Below are 20,451 nucleotides of genomic sequence, written 5' to 3'. Positions count from 1 at the left end.
TTTTTTTAACTCAGCTGTCTTTGATCACTTTCCAGCTTTGAAGTAACTCGCAGCAAAGAGGGGAAAAAAGCCAAGCAGAAGTCACGGCAAGTTCACATCTCAACTAGGACTCGCAAAAACTCCAATCTGCATAATTCATTCTTTAAACAGTTAAAAACGGAAAGTGATTAAAAAGATCTCTGGGTGCCGCATAAACCCGGAGCTTCTTGACAATGGCAATTAAATAATCTCCTTCTACATATTTGTTCTCAATTGCAATTCGATGAGAGAATACTTGAGTCTTTTACGCTTAGGATTGTTTCAAAGCAACAAAATAAACCATGAAGGTGAAGAAAGAAAGAAATAATCTTTTTTAAAGGTTTTTTATGGCTTTATTTGTGGTGTTTAGACAGGAAATGGAGGGGGAGACATGCAGAGTACAGGAACCCAACCCTGGACAGTTGAATCAAGAACTTGTAGCCTTTGCAGCTGGGGTGCCCAGTCTACCTCTAACCTATATGCCACCCCTAAAAAGGCCTTTTTCAAGAAGAATTTGACAATTCCAGCCTTTCTAATTATGTGTATACTGTATATTCTTTACAAGACCCTTTAAAACTTGGTAACAGGGATGGAATTTTTGAAATTAGACATTTTAAAATACGAAGAAGAGAAAAAGAAAGTGACATTAAGGTTCATTTTGTTACATCTCATGTCAACATGTTCTCATAATCTGCTGATTAGGGGTCTTTTTTTTTCAAACTTTGTTTTGGGAGCAGCTGGGGTCAGATTTACTCTTTCAACATGCTTTAGTTAAAGGCCTGTAAGATACAAAAATGTAATTTTTGTAACAATCATTTTGCATGATTATTGTACATCTTTTGTATCTTTAGATATTTCTTTAATACTGAGGTTTTCTTTGAGTATGTGCAATCTCGTGGAAGTACTTGATACAACATGTGGAAACAACAGTAGATCAGAAATTGGATGTTTCTTACGTGTCAAGAAACGTAACAGTTTCTTGACCGTTACATTATGGACTACTATGATATCTGTTTTGAACAGATATCAAAACAGACCGTTTTGATATCTGTTCAAAGCAAAAGTGAAGTTCACTGTTCATCAGACTTTGTGTGGATTATTGTAAGTATTTCTTCAATTCATTGACAGATGCACATTAGCATATTGTGGAACAGAAAAGCGTCAGCTAAAATCCAAGCCAACAAATGTAAACGAGAAGAAACTGAAATTCATAGAACAATATAGTGGCTTTAAATTAAAACGAATAAGCAGCCACTACAACGCCGCTCCACTTAAAAACAAGTGTGGCTTGTTGCAATAATTAAGGGTTAAAACTAGATGTTGTTTACCCTATAAACGTATCCATTCATGTTTTCCTTTCACAGTTAAAATAATTAAAAAAAAAAAAAAATCAAGCAAATAACATTTGAAGAATTCACAGAGTAATTAACTAAATCTCTAGCATTGCAAATCACAGCTCTCTGCACCACTTGTCATCACTGTGATTCTTGCTGTGAAAAGTAGGTTTATGTGTTAAAACAGTTTCTAAGAAAAGAGAGACAGAAATTTCCTAGACATAAAGTTGCTTTCAGAAGACAACATTTCATCAAATATCAGCTTCAAAGCCATGGTGTTCAAAACTGAGTTAGAAAAACTTAAGGAAATTTCTATGTAGCAAACATTGTGCAATATCTGGTTCAAAGAGTAAGTCACTAAAAATGTAAATATTTAGATATTTCACAGGCAGAGATAGGCTAAGTTAAGTGCTAGCTGCATTATAAGTTTGAATCGTAATCGTTTTATTGCTATTTTTCAGCAATAAGTAAAATAAAAATATGGTTTAGAGCAGGGGTCCCCAAACTACGGCCCGCGGGCCGGATCCGGCTCGCCTCCACATTTGGTCCGGCCCCCTGAACAATACCAGAGAGCATTCAGATTTTTTTTTCATTCATTGTATTTTCCGGTTTATATGTGGATTTTTCTTCAACCACCAGGGGGCTCTTTAGCAGGAAGTGTGTCCTGTAAACTGTGGGGCGCATTGCTGCCATCTGTTGGAATTTTAGGTAACTGCTTGACTTTTATGTTATTTAATCAGTACGGTTGTTTGCTAGCGGTAGAGCAGATGAACACACGTGTCTGTTATGAACTCTGCATTCCAGGTTGAATTCTTCGAAGCTTGCACTTCAAAACGAGCCTTTATGTTAACATATGAGAAATTAATATGTTAAAGTTACTTTCCCTCAATGGAATATATACTAGTCAGTCCCAGTGACCGTTTCACTCATGGGTTTTACCCATGTGCTTTCTGGGTAAAAATCAATCGAGAAACGCTACCCCCCCCCACCCCCCGTCAACAATTTCCGGCCCCCCACCAGAGAAGGGAAAAGCTATTTGGCCCTCACAGGGAAAAGTTTGGGGACCACTGGTTTAGAGTCTCCTGGAGTCATTGGTCGATCCTGGAAAGGCTGCTGGATCATCACAGACGCCATAGACAGCAACAGTAGAATTAAAAGTTCTATTTTGCACCCACTGCATATCAGACAATGATCATAAAAGATTCATATTAAGTAGTTTTTTATAACATAACAGGCTAATTTTTGAGTTAAAATCAAGTTAAAAAAAAGGCAGCTTCCTGCATTGAGTGTGGCATTTGCACCCCAAAGGATCAAAAATATAGAGCAATTAAAATTTATAAGCTGTATGTGACATTTTCCAGACAATGCTATGTGAGGCTGTAAAACTTTCCCCCTGTAAAATAGCTGAATATCTAATGTTGTCATATATGACAAGTCAGCGGCGACTCTGAGTGAGTGGGGATTAAATTCAGATGACATGTTATGACCCACCGCCATGGTACACTCCGTTTCTCTCGCTCTCTCCAGACTCTCCCAATTAAGCCTGAGGGGCCATCCTTGTTTAACTAAAACCATACTTTTCTGAAATGTCACAGCGTCTCCCTGCCGTGCAGCCCATCTGTAAACAGCTCTATTTCTGCTGCCAACCTAAGCCCCCTGGTGGGTTTCCATGTGTTTGTTTGTAAGAACAATGAGCAAAATGTTATTTCCTCTGATTTCTTGTTCCTGATGTGAGCAGATTTTTTTTTTGTATGATTATTGTTTGCCATAATGCTGGTACCTTTGGATTTCTCCATCTCCATCTTTGTCTGTGTGTTTCATGTAATTGATTATGCGCGTCTCTGTGTGTGCGACATCTCATTTAGATGGCTGACAGGTTGAAGGACATGTGCTGTAATTGTTGTCTGACTGTCTTCATGCTGTAATTGAAAATGTCTTATCAGTGAAACTTCCATCAAGATGTTTATGGAAGCACAACGCTTAATGTTAACACAGCTATTCCTGTTATCTGCACAATTACCAGCATGTAATACATTTAAAGGTAAATATTTTGGGTCAGTTTATTTAACATTAAAAGATCATTTTGAAGGCCAGATTTTTTTCAAATGTTTTCTTCCTCAGAGTGGTTAGGCGGTTAGGGCTGTTAAACTGAAAGCAAATCAGTTTATTTAAGGGGTGGCATTTGTTTTTAAGGCACATAGTGCTATTTTACAGGACAATCAAGAATCTGTTGCCTTCAGCTAAAACAAAGCTATCAAAGTAATTTGACACTGTCTTGAAATAGATGTCTGTCTCTTTAAGTAAATTCTACTCTTTCCAACACTTTGTACTTCTACTTTTTTTAAAAATTTCCTGGAAAACCTGCTTCCCTATGTTTTTGTGTTAACCCTGGAATCGGATTCTTTCATTCATCTCTTACGCTGGTCTTGGTCTTTACAGTTTTTTAAAAAATTTTCACTCGTTTTCTGCCATTCCTTGTCCCTTACAAGAACAACATATGTTGTTCCTTTTTTTATGTACTTAAAAAGAGGAAAAGAAAACTAATGATTGAATAAAACTGAAACTGGGCATCTAAAAAATATATTTTCAAAAATATGAAAGGGTTTAGCAAAGATATTTATGAGAACTACATTTTTGCTGGTGAAATGAAATCTTGCGTTTATAAAACTTACCTTTATTGCTCATGCATTCAAAGAAAGAAAATGATAGCACAATGCTGATAGAAAATATGAATTTCTTAAGAATGTCCTGCTTAAATGAGTCCTAGGTTAGATTTAAGTTTAAACATTACTTGGAATATGGCCAAGTGAATGAGAGAGAAAGCAGAAAATCTATATAAAAAAGAGGATCAGAAGAAATGTCAAGATGCTACTTTAAGGAAAACAAGCAGGCTTGAAAGAAAAGTTTTTCAAGATGAGAAATGACTAAACTTTCGCACTGCGGTTTATGATAAGGCAAGAAACCGTCAAGTCACAAAATGTTATTTAAATGTGTTCGTTTTATTCCACGGGGCATTGATTGATACGTAAGATGTGGAATCCAATCATTTTCCAAGCATATGGCAAAGAAAGATTTTACAATGTAAATAAATTGCAGCTAGTTTGCCTCAACCCGTTGCAGGGCAGATCCGCTCTGATACAAACACAAAACTCGCTGGAGTTCACATATAAATAAACCCACCCAAACACGCGGCAATTACATTATTCATAGCACTGCTGAGAGCTCTTCCACAGAGCCTGACAAACACACAAGGGCTGTGCTGTAAACACAGAGCGATAACAGCATCAGCCAGATTGTCTTACAGTGTGAGGGATGGAAGGAGGAGGAGAGGGAGAAACACGTTCCTAGAGAACAAATGTGTGAAATGTGAGTGTGTGTGTGTGTGTGTCAATCAACATTTTCTGGACTGGACAGTTTGCATGCGACTCATGCGTGCACACTTACAAACATGCAGAACATTGATGCACTAAATATTTACACACGTAAATATTTTTATGCTTCTTCATATCTTTGTATTCACATGACATTGCAGATATATGCATGCATTGACAACTCTAAAGAAAACTTTCTTTCACCACCTAGGGAAGACGAAAACCTGTAATGAAGATAAATTGCTTGTTTTACTCCTTTTGAAGTAAAGTTTACAGGTTTAGATGGCTGACAGGTTGAAGGATATGTGCTGTAATTGTTGTCCGACTGTCTTCATGTTGTAATTGAAACTCCGGCTCCACTAAGCAAGTTGGTCAACTTCATGAGACCGTTAAACAACAACAGAGTGTCTTCAGTCAGATGCTTCTTCGGAAGATCTTTACTTCCTGCAGCCATTAGCATCTACAACCGGGATATTATGAGTTGAACCAACATGCAGTTTCCCTATGGGATCAGCAAAGTATTTTTTTGTATTGAAATTTAATTAAATTAGTAAGTGAGCAGCACCATTGGTGTGTTAAGTCTAACTGAGTGTGTGAAGTTCGCTCTGCAGAATGTTTCGTTCTGCAGTGGTTTCAAATTAACACTGGAAAATGTACATACACAGATGGCTCTGTTGGGTAAAAAGTGAAATGACAGCTCTACAACACACAGTTTAAATAGTACTCAAGAGATTGCTTTTAAAAAAATCACTGAACTTAGGCACCAATTTAAACTCATAGGAAATTTATTTTTGTTGAAAAACATCTTTCTACAGAAGTGAACCCTTTATTAAAACTGTAACAGAGCTCTTACTAGGAATGTTTATTTTATTTTGGTGCTTTGTTAGAGTTTGTTTATTCAAATAAGTCCTGCAGTCTTATTCAGAAACTTGAGCTCATGTCATGGGAATCAGAAAACTTTACAAATGTAATAACTCCCATTTCTTGTTAGTGTGATGGTAATGAAGTGTGGCTCAAATGAATGCTGGCAGGCTGGAAGGTAGGATGATGCAAAAATAATTAGGCTAAAAAAAACAAGTTCAAAATCCAGAACACTAAACAGGCAGCAGACATAAGGCAGTACCAGCAAAGGAATGGCAAAACTGGAGTCCTAAATCTGTTTGCCATAGTAGCGTTTAATCTCAAATAGCTCTGGTATGTTGAGCAAGGCGGTTCAGTTAGTATTTTTAACTGCACATCTTGCATTTACGGCAGTTTGTCTTATGTTGCTTGGATTTTTTAGTCTTTATCTTACCTGCAGTAACACGAGGGTGAGCTTTGAAGGATGGAAGGAGATGCAATTACTCTACCTAAATCTAAAGAGGGTGTAGGGAAAACTCTGATATAAGAACCTTATTTAACAAATCCAGCATAATATTGGCACGGTCACTTACTGTAAAGCAGCTAAAAAAGAATCAGGAAACTGAGGTACTGGGAACTAACTAGAGAAATGGTAGAACAACAGTACTGAAAGTACAGAGAGACCACAAAGACCAGATGGTCAGTGCTTTCCTTCACAGTAAGCCGGTGGACGACAGGAGTGATGAGAAGCAAAGAAGGTGGATCAATGCCAATATATTAGTATAAACCTCAGTACATGTCGATAACTACTTTTAAATAAGTTACAACGAAACGTTAATAAGTCCCTACCAGTTAATATACAGAGTTTTCATCACAAGAATGACCAAAAATAAGCAGATCGCTGTAAAATAAGAAATGGTTATAGAAGAATCTCCTAAAATCTACAAAAACGAAATTATCACTTTGGCATTTTTTGTAAAATGTAAATTGTAACCTTGAAATCATTGAACAGTGGCACAAAAACTGTCATCTGTCTATCCAAACACAGCCAAAATCCGACCGAGTTGAGCAATGCCTCAAAACAAAAACAGAACTAATTCCTTTATGGAGCCCAATTAAACAGCCTCTATTCCTAACAAAACAGCTCGTTGTAAAGTGGGGACTGAAAGGTCGGCTAAGCATGCCACCTCAGCCTTCTCCTTCAATGCTCAAGGTGCTCCAGTGCTCCTTTGTGTGGAGGCATTTAATAACGAAGCCTGTTTGAGTCCTGGAACAATGATCGGGAGCTGCATTTCAGGGCTGACATTGCAGTAAAATGCCATCACATTGCCCAAAGGGCTAAACTTTAGTCAACTGTGAAATCTGCTTCAGAGAGAGCACAGAGCCGGGGAAACAAAGGTTGATTTAAATTCTGTTATATACTGTATGTAGCTGAACAGGGATGCATGATGGTGACAATTTAGATCTTGCTAATATTTTAATTTGGTAATGACAAAGGTTTGGTTTTTAGCTCCATTTGACGTTTTGATTAGGACGGTTGTAAATCACAAAAAAGGGCAAACAGTGCAACAACGTTTGGAATGACGTAATTCAGTTCAGTATGGCTGATATCACAGAGGTTACGAAGAGCAGGTGTTTAACCACTTTAAAGAAAAACATCTAACACAATTGAATTGGCAAAAAAATAATAATTTGTAATAATTTCTGCCTTAAAAAGTGGGTTTTCTACCTTTACACACTGTGTTTTGTAACAAACAGTTCAGAATATTACAAACTATTTAAGGAGTGCACATGAAAAAAGGCAGCATTTTTGGAACAGTTGGACTCTAATCACAGCTGCAGTTTCACCTCTGCCCTCTTGATTGCGATGCAGCTGCAGGTGCAGCTCGGAGGCTTAGCCGACCTGTGTCACTCCACAAATTGTAATCAGCTCTGCAAAGACATCTGGTTCTGGATGAGGGAAAAAAGATCCAGGGAGACTTCTAGAAAGAGTTGTTCTACAGTAGGCAAAGCAAGGCGGCAGTTTGTGAGAACAGAGGACCTATAGATCACTGTTGTCAGGGAACAAAGCTGTTGTTTGCCTTCAAGGGTAATTAGTTTCAAAGCTTTGTGATATTGATCATACATCCTGTTTAATTTAGGAAGTTAACCGGGTCCACAAATGTGAGATATCTGTTTTCATACAGTCTGGAGTTGACCTTTAAATCAAGAATCTTTCAGAGGTTTATGATGCCACTCTCTGTGCAAGCACATCAGGTATCTTGCAGATTGCAGATCTGCAGACATGTGTATCTGGTGACCTGACATCAGGCCTTTGGCTGGTTAAAAAGGAGTTGCATTGGACCTTGTTGAAAGTAGCATTCCCAGTGAGTGGTACTGCCAGTGATAACCTAAAGCTCATATCAGAGGGCTCAGGATCAAACTGCGACCAATCTTTCTCACTGAGATAGCCCCTCGGACAGCTGGTGGTTGAACACTGATGTACAAAACAACACCATACATACAAGCGTGTCTCATCATAGGTACCCCTGCACCATTTTTTCAGACAGACTGACATTTTTAAAACAAAACCTCCTGAAACGGTTTTGATTCTTAGATAAACTTAAGTTTTAAAGTTTGACATACTGGCTAACACACTTTATCGGTGACTCAGAGTCAAAATTGACTACAAAACTCATAAAAGAAATTATTATCTTTTCTTGAAGGTATATATTATGTCAAAAAGAGAAAAAACATGTGTATACTTATCCTAGCAATTCTCAAAAGCCCTGAACTAAAACAATTGTGAAGTTGGATACCTTAAATGGGTAATTTAGGCGTTTTGAAGTGAGGTCCTGATCAAAGATCGGAAGCAGTTAATATCTTACCTGCTTGGCGTCTTCATTCACTACAAATAGTAGATTCTGAAGGCTAAAACCAAGTACAAGGCAAGCATCTACTGTCTTACACCAATAGTGTCCAAAATAACTACTAGGTTAAACAAACACTACTTTATTAATCATTATCATGTTTGCATTTGATGGTTATTAACTTAGAAGCCACTGATTATTTACATGGGAAATGGAGGTAGGAAAAGGTGCTTCAACAGTAATTCTGAAAAGATTTCTTAGATAACAGGCTGAAATTAAGTCTGAAAGGGTATAAAAAGGACAATTTATGTAGTAGTGTAAGTGAAGTCCATTTTATTGACCATTTCACTACCTCACTTTTCTATCAGTTGATTACTCTATAAAGGTCTTGGCCTTTATTGGATAAAGCCTGAGCTGCAGCCTCTGGGGCCAACTAATCTGAATTTATGCTAAAAACGTTATGTAACTATGACAAGATAGTAACTGCTTATGTTCTTAACCTCACTTACAAAAATCTGAATCAAGATAAAAAATTAAAAAAAAAGTGCTGTATGGTCATATGCCATGTTTTAGGAGAAAACATGGGATTATATTCTATATATTCTGCAAAAATACACAACATGTGTTTTCGTATTTGTGCATGCACAAGCATTTACTAATACATATATAAACATGCAGCTTCAGCAATGGTAAAGCTCTTTGACAGCAAATTTGTGATCCAAAACAAGGCAAAACTTCTCACTTATTCTCCAGAGAGGCTTCAGTGAGTAATACTGGTGGTAAACTGAAAAGTCATGCTAAAAAATACCAGCAGAGTATAAATATGTCTTTAGCATTTGAGAGCAGCAAAATGGAGGGTGTGTATAATTACCAAGAAGAATACATTTGGGGAGCAAATAATACAATTAGATTTTAACATCAGTTAAAAAGTGCAAAAACAATTTATTTGCTCTTCTTTGAGTGAAAATACATGACTGCCGTTGCTGTAGTATGAAACATTGTATCCTACCTCCAAACCTCTTTGTGTGCTTTAACTGAGTAAATATGTAGACACAACATGTGGGAAACGAACACGAGACACTGAAGGTCCTATGTACATTGACTATAAGGACTTTATGTGATGCTTGAAATAACAGCACAGGTTGTGCCAATTTTAAGACCTTACCTTCATAAAATAAAAATTAACTTCTGATTGAAGTTAAATGCAGAGATAGTGTTTTAGTGCACTGACAGCCCACGAGAGAGAGAGAGACATAACAAAGAAAGCATGTGTAAAGTTCTATATTCCTCTTGCTTAATATTCCAATTTAACTCCTCAGTCAGCTTCAATTCAAGGAAATAATGCTACCCAAAGGGTTAGGCTGCTAATTCTAATTGAAATGCCTAGTTTAAAAGTTGTCAATGTGAAGGGAAAATACCACACACACACACAAATCCAGAGAAATTGGGAAATCAATAACAATTATATATATAAATGTATGGACAAACTCTGTGGAGTGAGAAGTCCATCGGAGACTCCCTGTGAGTTTGAAAATAATAATCCAGCTGTGGGTGCTTGTCTGCCCAAGACAATATTGTGAATAAAACATAAATACAGCAGTTTCAAAGACTTACCAACACATGAGCCATCAATCTCCTCATACCCGACGCTGCACACACATCTTCCCAGGGGGACCAACCAGTCTCCGTCTGCTCCACAAAACAGTTTGGGTGTGTCTCTTTCTTCAGCGTGATCAATGCATGCTCCCCTCACCTCCACCAACGAGGAAGAGTCCACACGAGGGACCGTGTCTGGAAACGAGGCCAAGTTCATCAACGTGAAGGGGCATTTCTTGTAGTAAACTCTCACCGAAACCAATGCAATGCAGGCGCCGATGTCCTGGAAAGCCAGATAAAAGCCTTTTTTGGTCATGGGTCCCACCTCCCGCACCTCCGTGTTGAGCTTGAGAATACGATCTCCCAGATCCATCTGAGTGAAGCTTTCATCAGCAGCAATGGTGTCGATCTTGGTGTACTGGCTGGGCTTAAATTTGACACCGTGGGCTTCGTCCATCTCTTGGTAGAAGAGGTTGAATGTCTCCTTGCAGGTGCCAGAAACCCAGGGGATGGAGTTGCAGTCGCGCAAGGTGAAGCGGAGCTCCACGTAGATCTTTTGGGCCGCCTGTCGAGAAATCCAGTTGGAGCGAAGCCAGTTGTTCTGGTTAGGTTCCATCACATTGCAAACCTGGAAAGTATGGATGGGTCGATTGTGTTCGTCCATCTCCGTAATGGCATCCCACTACATAAAGAATAGTAGAACGGCGTAGAGCAAGGAGCATGACAAAAGAGGATGGTAAGAGAGAGAAGAAAATAAGTTAGATCAGAAGGTATAAGCCACAAATTATATAACAAGTGATGGTTTTCATAACGTATAAAGCATGAAAATCCTTGTAGCTAAGCTTTAGATTTTATTTTTTAAGATTGAAATCTGTTTCACTCTTATTTCCTCAGGTGCAGGTCGTATTTTTCTCCTAGAATGATGTCTCGCTTCAGGTGCCAAGTCATCAACCCTGAAACTCCCAAGTCATGTGATCAGGGAGCATGGCAGCTTTGCAGGGTCATTAGGTTACCTGTCCCCATGTTGAAGGGAAGAAAGTTAATGGGGGTTTTTAGCCTTGCGGTCCTGCGTTGCTCTCTGGTTTTATTAGAGTTGGGACTGGCTTCAAGGGTGACCCTATAACCACCAAACATCCACCTGCAAGACTCAAATTACCTGCTTGGGAATAGGAATTCTCAAATCACTTCGCTTACAATGCAGCATCGGGCCCTCTACGGTGCAAGCTATGGAGTTTGCCTTTCTGTACGTACGCTTTCTATTTACACAAAACCTACTTCAGCCTACCATTGCTCTGTACTATATTTGTAACTTTGAGTTGCAATTAAAACCATTGCATTGCATACATTGCTATAGATTGCACTTTTTATCAAAACAAAAACTTCTAATCGCGATGTAAATTAAGGGCTGGCCAATGAACTCAAAGACGAACAAAATGCATCATTTTTAGATGTCATGCTTCCACTATGCCTTGATCTGATCCAAACACTGCAATTAATACTGGTTTCACCAAGATATGTGAGCGTTTTACTGGGAGGTTTTATTCACAGAATCAAGTGTAAGGCTATTAATTACCACCTTACACACAGCACACACCCTTAACCATCATTCGGTAATTAAAAGTAAACCAGCTGAATCACATGTACACAAACATAAACACACTTCAGGTTTCCACTTTGAGGCTCAGACAGAAGATCCGACCGTTCCAATTAACTGCACAAAAATGCTCCCATTATTGACTAACACAGTTAAGAGACTTGGCTGCAGAGCTGCTGGTTATTTTAACAATATTTGCCTGATAAGCTTGCACATTTAATAAGCTGTTTTTCACTTAGCTAAATATTACCTCTTGTTGAGAGCAGTAATCAAAGCCTAATGTTTGCTTTCGCATACTCATTATCCTTTTTAATAACATGTTCTAATTCAATCATCTAAAGGCGACAGGCTTTAATCTGCTCTTCCCTCAAGGTGTAATTGCAGAATTACAGTGAAATTGATTTTGATTAGATGTGATATTGTCCATCCCAGACTCACTATAAATTAAGGATAACATCTCTCACTGTAACTTTTAGGACGAAGGGGAAAAAACGGATAAAATATAAAGAGAGTATTACAAACTACAGTCTAGTTAATGTACTGTGTACTTTGAGTGCTATGATTAACTTATAGTACAGTACTGTGTACATGACCTATATTGAAAATACCCCCTGATTTTCTTACGGAGAGTAATTCCAGTAAGCTTGTCAGATAAACATTTCATGAAACTAAGGCTTTTTAAAAGTATATAGACAAGTCAATTTCCAATTTCAACTCGATTTTGAAAAAAATAAATGAATAAATTTCTGGGGCAGCATAAAAAGACAAGTCCTAAATGATGTTTTTCATGATTTTCTCATTCTAAGAAGGTCTTACTGCCAAAAAGCTTTGAAGACATTTCTTTTGTCTTACTTTTACTTTTTTTCTCGAGTCTAAATCACTTTTTTTTTCCCAGAGGTCATATTTTTATAAACCTACTTCAGCAAACAAAGTCACACACTAAAAGTCACACACTAAAAGCATCTACTTTTTTTTATTTTTTAGAAAGGAAATATTGCACCATCTTAATATCCTGAGATGTCATGACACAAAATTAAATTACAGTCATGGTAAGTTGTGTTATAATCCCCCTTTGAAATTGTTTTCTATGGATATCACTGGTGAGAAAAATCATTTTTAAAATAGCTTTAGGAAAAAACTAAATAATGGAATATTCTGTGCAACAAAATGTACTGAATTTTATATTAGTTTGTGTTTAAAAATTGACTTCAAAAGTTTTCTAATGAAGAAATAAAGATGTTATAATTTTGCATATCAACTCACTTGAAGCTGCTACATCGGTAAACACAACATGTAATATTAAGAAAAATGCAATGACATTTTATAAAAACATAATATCAAATAATAACCAGCAGTCCAACAGATCTGGGCTCGAGAAATCAAATCAAAGATAGACTGAACATATTCTTCGTTACAAAAACTATGAACATTTTTAAAATATTTGGTGGATAAATGAATAATGTAAACAATACCAACAAATAGTTTGCTAAACTATTTTAGGGGTAGAACTTACATTTTAGCGTATTTTAGCGAGCAAAACCTTTTAACAGAATTGTGTTTTTAAACGCAATTTAATTCTTCGCAAATGAAAAAAAGTAATTATTGAAAAAAAACAAACAAACTTTATTAAATTTATTTCAAGAAACCAGCAAAAAAAAAAAAAAGTTTATCACAGGGATGCAGACACAAAGCAAGGTCAGAAATAGCTCCCAGCCTTTCATTCAAGATACTTTTTTTATAGATCACAAGGCCACCTCTGCTGTAAATGGATATCAGATAATAGCTAATATCTTGGTCTAAAATTGAATGCATTCCCCCTATTAGATTGCATTCTTTAACAGTAGAGCACTGAACGAGAGATGAGAGACGAGGGGGGGAAAAATAAGACACCAGGCAGCTGAGGGAAGAGAAAAACAGAGTTCCAAGATTGCGTGGAGGTTTGTGTCCAAAAAACAATTTTCTTCAGATGCTGCAAGGTAATAAGTAAAGTTAGATTTCAATGAAACAAATTTAAATGCCAGGGTGGATATCATCCAATGACAGAAAGACTGAGGCAGCAGCATCACAGTAAATTGTCTCAAAGGAGTAAAACAATCCAGTGTGATAGAAACACATTGTTTCTAGGATCCTCTAGTAAACAGCTAAAGCTCAGTTCCCAACTGAATACCATTCACAAGAGAAAGAAATCCAAGATTGTGTGAAGTTGTTGAAACAGACCATCAATGAATGATGATTTAAATAATTTCATGCGGCTTTGCTTGTAACAAACTGAATTAATTTTTATTGCCGTATTACAAGGCAATAAAAAGTAAAACTTATCTAGCAATAGAATAAAGGGGTAATTTGTAGACCACCATCACAAATTAGATCAATTTCTTGTATGTAAGTTGTAATACAAGACTTGTCTTACTTATGTTTCAAAGTAGAAAGCTTAAAGCCTTTCCTTGACAGCCATCTACCTTACCATCCTGCCTTACATGTTTGAGAAAACCGAGAAAATGCAGATGATTGATGGCAGCCTGAATTCAAGCCATTTATAATCCATCTCGCAGATATAAGAAAGTCAGCCATTTTACTGGCCTTTTGCCCAGGGAAGGGATTCTTTTATTAACACTGTGACTCCCAGAGCCCATTTTAAATTTGTACTTTAAACTTTAGTGTCATAATGGCCTCTCTTCATCAGAATTAAACATTTAGCGATCCCAAACATTCCCACTGATTGGATAAAAAGATATAAAGAAAAAGTATTTAATGCAATTTATGACTGAAATTTTACGGTCCACTTTCTCAAAGTTAAGTGTTACATTTCAGAACCAAGGGAAGGTTTAAGAGCAGTACTTGTAAAGGTTTCATGTTTAACTGGAGGAAGACGCAGTTATAGCGCTGCTCAGAATTACACTTTACATACATACATGAATGCCATATCGCCTTTTTGGCCTTTTAGAGATAAATTTAAATAATTCCCATTTCAGAGAAATGGTTATACACAATAATTTTAATTGTTTCAAAAGTAAATGTTAACTGTACTGGTTTGATTGATCAAAATGAGACAAAAATATACCTACAGCCTCAAATTTACACATTTATGCACCCCATAACTTTGACTAACTTCAATAAAAGTTCAAAGTTGTGCGACCAATTTGTGTTTTCAAAAATCCTTAAATTTGGATGTTATATTATAATTATTTTTTTGAAAAAAACAAAAACAAAAAACAAACAGTAAATCCCACAACATCATTAAAGGCTAAAAAATATGGCATTCATACAATGATAAGTTTATGTAAACTGATGGCGTGTTTTTCCAATTTTAAAGTTGGCAGCCAAATTTAAAGCCTTACAGAATAAAGAATAATAAAAATAAGAAATGTTTTAGAATAATGGGTCATCTGACATATTTCAGTGTAATGAGAATGGCGAAAGTGAGAAACCAGAGAAGATAAAGTCTGCAGCCAAGACTTCAGTGTTACGGGACGGTGTCCATACATGCCTAGTTTTATAGCAGAAATACACTTGCACAGCATCAGTATGTTATTTAAAAAGTATGAATTGTAAAAAGCAGCAAAATAGTAAATGTAAAAATGTCATAAGCCATATTTGTTCTCTAAGCTGCAGTAAGGAAGCAGTGGGGTCTCTCAGCAATTTCAGCGAGGAATTACAGATGTCCAATGGGACCCAAACAGGACATCGGGCTGGCACAGAATAAAGTTAAGTCACAGGTGTTCATTTGGGCTGCCGGGGACTCGATCTGAATAAACATTCAAAATTCAAAATGAAATGTCCAGTTGCCTTCCCAGATTTACATGAAGCAAGAAATGATTCTGCTGTGGCATGCTGCAAACACACAACGTGTGAGAGAAGCGAGGAGTTGGTAGCAGCTGTGCTCTCCCATCGTCTTAAGTCACTCTGAATGTAAGAAAATACACAAAAATAGAAAATGCTTACTGACAGCGAGCTATATTATTTGAATCATCCCTTTCATCTTACACCGACTGTGAAGAATAAAGAGATTGTAAAGGTGTTAATGAAGTCAACTGCCATTTGATTTCGCCCAAGTAGCAAGAACAGTCAGTTTATGTATGAAATAATAGTCTCGGTCTAATTTAGAGCTATAATATTTATTGAATTGCTATCACCATCACAATATGAAAGTGTACAATGTCACAACTGTAAAGGACAGTTGGGAAGCAATATGTGTTTGATTATTTCAAATTAAATTTCAGAAATTTACACTCGATATAAAAATTAGGTTTGCCCTTAATGCAAAGCAGATTTGTGTTTTAGAATGGCATAGTCAAAGCACAGGATGGGGAAAAATTTAGCTGTTAGTGGGGAAAATTGTGTACAAATATGAGCAAATCATCCATAATTTAAATGCAGTTGATTAATCCCACTGTTAATATGTAGTTACTGGAGCCACAATTTATAGTTTTCATCACTGTGGAGATAAAAAGTTGATGTCTGATGACACGATTTGGATTCTCTGTTAAGTTGAATAAAGATGAAATATAATGGAATATGTCGTAATCATTTTAAAAATTGTCAGGTAAAAATAAACGATGACAGGATTTGTTTGACCTCGTCAGTAAAAATGACAGAAAACGTGAAAATCTAGCGCAACCTCTGGGCGTAAACTCATCATGCTTATCAATCCTATGGTTTTGAAAAACCTTGTCATAAAATATGTAGAGCACCAATAAAAGTCATTGCACACGGTGAAGGGAAAATTTGTGTTACAAGATGATGCAATTTATTTTCCTCCTGGAATGTGTGACTTTATTTTATATTTTCCTATTCATTCATCTCAAATCTATCTTTTTCCTTCTCTTCCAATTCCCATGATTCTCCTCTGTTTATCCTATGCAATCTCCCAACACCTTAACTGTCTGTGGTCCCCATGCATTCTGTCTGTTTGTGTTTGTATGTCTGTGTTACCGCCATCATTGGGGTTGAAAGATTTGTATTTAATCTTACAGCTCCTGTTTGTGATGGATGAGGAAACACCACCTCTACCTGCTAACAGCATATGCATGCATGCACAAATCATTACCACAGGGGTAGATGAAGTATCATTTCTCACCAGGAAACTAGATGTCAGGTCTTTGTTATGAAAGAAAAAAACAAGAAGGTAATAAAACTGCAAACTTTAATAGAAAACTGTAGGAAAAAGTATTTGTTACAGAGAATATGGTCAACATTTTTATAATTTAAGCACTTAATTGCCATCAAGGTCTTACAAACACTTTTTCCAATGGCATAACTTGAATAGTCATATCTAATATGACATTAATAATATCCTAATGATTTTTCAATTATAGTACTCCCCTTCACACTTCTTCAAATATGAATATACTGTTTTACTAATTGCACATTTCTTGTTCTCTTTCGTTTTAGATTTGTCCTTACTCATTTCATTTTACGTGGATCTGCATCCTTCTATCTGCTTTGCTGCTGGTAGACCTGAATTTCCCCACCAAGGGATAATAAAAGATATTTCTTTGCTTTTCTGTTCCGTCATTATGCCCAGTATACGTGTGCTTTTATATGTATCAAAAGAAGCTGGTCCGTTGGGATCTTATTAGGGGCTAGTGAATCTTAAAACGGGGATTCCATCAATATCTGGCAACCTCAGACAGGTCATTGTGCTTAACTGAGTGTCAACAGGAAATTCAATAGTTTGATTGGGGAATTATGGAAATAAATTATCATTGAGTGCTTTAGGACTCCTAATTAAATTTCTAACGATTTGCTGATGAGGTATATTGGCAAGCCTAAACACTGAGGAAAACTGTACTGAACAACAGTGAACATGTCAGAAAGTCTTTTGACATTATTAGCTACAAAGAAATTTCAGAAGGAGATTATTTTCCACAAGGCAGCTTAATTATGGCACTATTTATCAGGGGTTCATAGTTAAAAATGGGTAAGATGTGCACCTTGCCGTTAGCAGCCTTCAAACTAAGGGTGTTTTTCTGATCTACCTAAATCAAAATCAAAATAAAAAAAAAAACACAAATGAGTTCAACTGAAAGTTTTGTTTTGCAGTGCTAAACATACAAGCTGGTGTTTAAGCTAGATCCGCATTAAAAAGCTACAACAGTGCCCCATATGCTTCTCTTTCACTATAATTTGTTCTGTTGTGGAGGACTTAAACACCATGAGTAAGTTTGTTTAGTCTACCACCACACATCCCAGTATCTGTTCATCATCCCACAACCAGATGTCTAAATATCTCCAGTCTAATTTGTGAACATCAGCGGGTGTTCATGAAATATTTTTTATGACGACAAACAGCATTTCTGACATTTACAGTTAGTGCCTATAAATGCTGCCGAGTCAAACACAAACTTTCAAACAGAAATCCTAAACAATCCTCTCATCTTAATAAAATAACAGTGTCTATAAACATAACTGCAACCACTGATAATACACTCAGCTGATGATGGAGCATTATTTATGACTTTTTTTTCATAGATTTTTCTTAAACTAAGTTACACAGAATCTGTAAGATTCTGTGTAACTTAGCTTATTAGCAGGCAGCTTAAGCCACTTCTCCATTGTCAAATCTCACTCTGGTTGGTCAGTGTTTGGTTTTGTTCTAGCCAAGTCTGTTCCTTACTATTGTGGGCATAAATGTCAACGCAGGGCTGTGGTCATCTGATGGTGTGATTTACAGCGAAACTCAGCAGGACTGTGGGAGCACCACTGGTCCAGGAAAGACTGGGCTGAAAAGCCAACACATATTTTTTTTTTTTTTTAATTTTTCGGAGTTGGAAAGAAAACTAGTTTGAAGGAAACAGTGGAACTGATTTACTATTACCACTTTGTCACTAATATTTGTAGTTTATAAAGATAACTTTTAAACTGAAGTTCTGATGAAACACTATATTAGCAGCTAATATGTCTTTATTTGGTATAAATATTGTAAGTGGAAGACAATAGCTAGTCCAACAGGGTCAGAAAATCAACTCTGTCTTAAACAATTGCAGCGTCCAAAATGTCATCAACATGCGTTATGGTTTATTTGCGCAGTTATTTATACAGAAGCCAGGAATTAATTACATGGAAAATTGAGGAGGTTGTGCAACACTGACAAACTAATGGTTAGTCTACCTGACAGAGAAGGTTTCTGTTGGAAAATAGTGCTCACTTCAGGTATACTATTTTTGCTTTTTCATTACATTATTTTTCATGTTAAACAGTCACTCTGATCAGAAATGGGTTTCACACAGAAAGGTATAACTACTAGCAGCACACCGCAAGATTCTGTGTAAATTTCTGTCCAATGTAAATTTGATGACAGTTTAAAAGCTCCGTTTGGTTCTAAAGATTATTATGTTTTGACTGTTTTATATTTATATCTTAAACTTGTACAACATCATTTCAAAGCTATCAAAGGCCTATAACTATACACATAACACTGAAACAATTTATGGCTCAAGCCATCTTAAAGTATTCTGAATCTCTTGACAAAGCTGCAACCACTAACCAAAGCAAATATGAGCAAAAAAAAAAAGGGGAAATCAAATTATAAAATGCTGCTTTTCTAAGCCGCTATAATTGTTTTGAAATTTGACGTTTTTAAGAAGCAGAATTCAACTTCAGTTATTTTCTAACTAGATTAGTCTTAGTCTCTGAGGCTGGCTAACCTGAGTAAGTGCAGGTGAGTTATGAAATCCTTTTTAACAAACCATTAGTACAGAAATCTAAAATACTGCTAGATTTGCTAAATTTGCAAAAAGAAGAGCAAAAAGTTTTTCAACTGTAGAAATGAAAGTAGACGTACTTTTCAGGTTATCTCCCTCGGGAGGAAATTGCTATAATCGACATTCTGAAAAGGTACAAATCGGAGCCGATTTCCACTCAAATTACTGAAATTAAGGTAGCAATTTTTTTGACAATCAAATCCGCTTTCATCTCAAAGACTTTGGTTGCCTAATACATGCCAGTGAAAAATGGGACTGTCATCTCTACGATTTCATTTCACTACAGGTCAGTGCTCAGGAAGCAGAAAACAGCCTTCACCCTTGATTCTAACACCAATAAAGGCACGGAAAAGAAATGGTGTGGAAGACAAACAGCATGCTGGCATCGTGCCACATCCCACAACTTAACGGATATCTTTACCTTGAATATATTTGATTTGGAAGGAACTTTAAACTTGGGGGGAAGGCTAAAAGATGGTGGCTCTATATTATTTTATACAATAAAACAAAAAACAAAAAAAACCTGTCGACTTGTACTGCCTTGATTTAATATCTTTGAGACTGGTGCACCCAAATACAGCTTTGCAAATGAAATCAATGAAATCAGGATGCGTCTCCTTCAAGAGGAGAGGACTATTTCCAAATATATCAGCCAGCTGCAATCATGATCCAAGCCTGCTGTGAGGGGAGCCACCCACCAAACTAGACCATTCTAATACATCACCGGGTGCGTCTGCGACCCCTTTGGTGATTAATTTAAAAATTAAAAATCAAGCAAAACCCACAGTTCCCTTCCACACACCCTCTACCACTCCAAGATCCTAAGTACATTAACAACACACCCCGAAATCAATAACAGCAGGTAAACAGGTCTGAGTAAATGAAATCCAAAGACCCTGTGCTCTTCTCGTTCCCGCATCCATCACAGCAGATGGGTAGAAACAGGGTGGAGCCAGAGGACTCATCAGTCATCCCAGTGGTGCCATCAAACATGTTGGTCAAGTCAGTCAAGTCAAAGAGGTTTAAGGGCACTGAAAATAGAGCGCAAACCTTGCAACAGTTGTTGTTGCTACACTGCGCTTTGGGGGTCATTTAGTTTCTTTTGTGTGATGACCACTTCAAAAGGTCAACATAACACTTCGAAGA

At 36.8% G+C, this 20,451-nt stretch overlaps 1 protein-coding gene across 3 annotated transcripts in view; it reads right to left on the bottom strand.

Annotated features, from left to right (window-relative positions):
* The window catches only part of LOC106954356 (ephrin type-A receptor 6-like), a 114,822-nt gene that overhangs the window by 48,601 nt on the left and 45,770 nt on the right, over positions 1 to 20,451 (bottom strand). For all 3 annotated transcript variants that reach the window (XM_015043782.1, XM_015043783.1, XM_015043781.1), the window contains one exon: positions 10,027 to 10,690. In XM_015043782.1, coding sequence (XP_014899268.1) covers positions 10,027 to 10,672 — 646 coding nt within the window. In that variant the 5' untranslated portion in view covers positions 10,673 to 10,690. The remainder of the gene's footprint in view (positions 1 to 10,026; positions 10,691 to 20,451) is intronic.

This window comes from Poecilia latipinna, unplaced genomic scaffold (genome assembly GCF_001443285.1).
Source record: "Poecilia latipinna isolate Pla-1442-1.1 unplaced genomic scaffold, P_latipinna-1.0 Scaffold648, whole genome shotgun sequence".
NCBI lineage: Eukaryota > Metazoa > Chordata > Actinopteri > Cyprinodontiformes > Poeciliidae > Poecilia > Poecilia latipinna.
The sequence above is the reverse complement of the archived record's forward strand: the minus strand, read 5'-3'. Positions and strand labels throughout refer to the sequence as shown.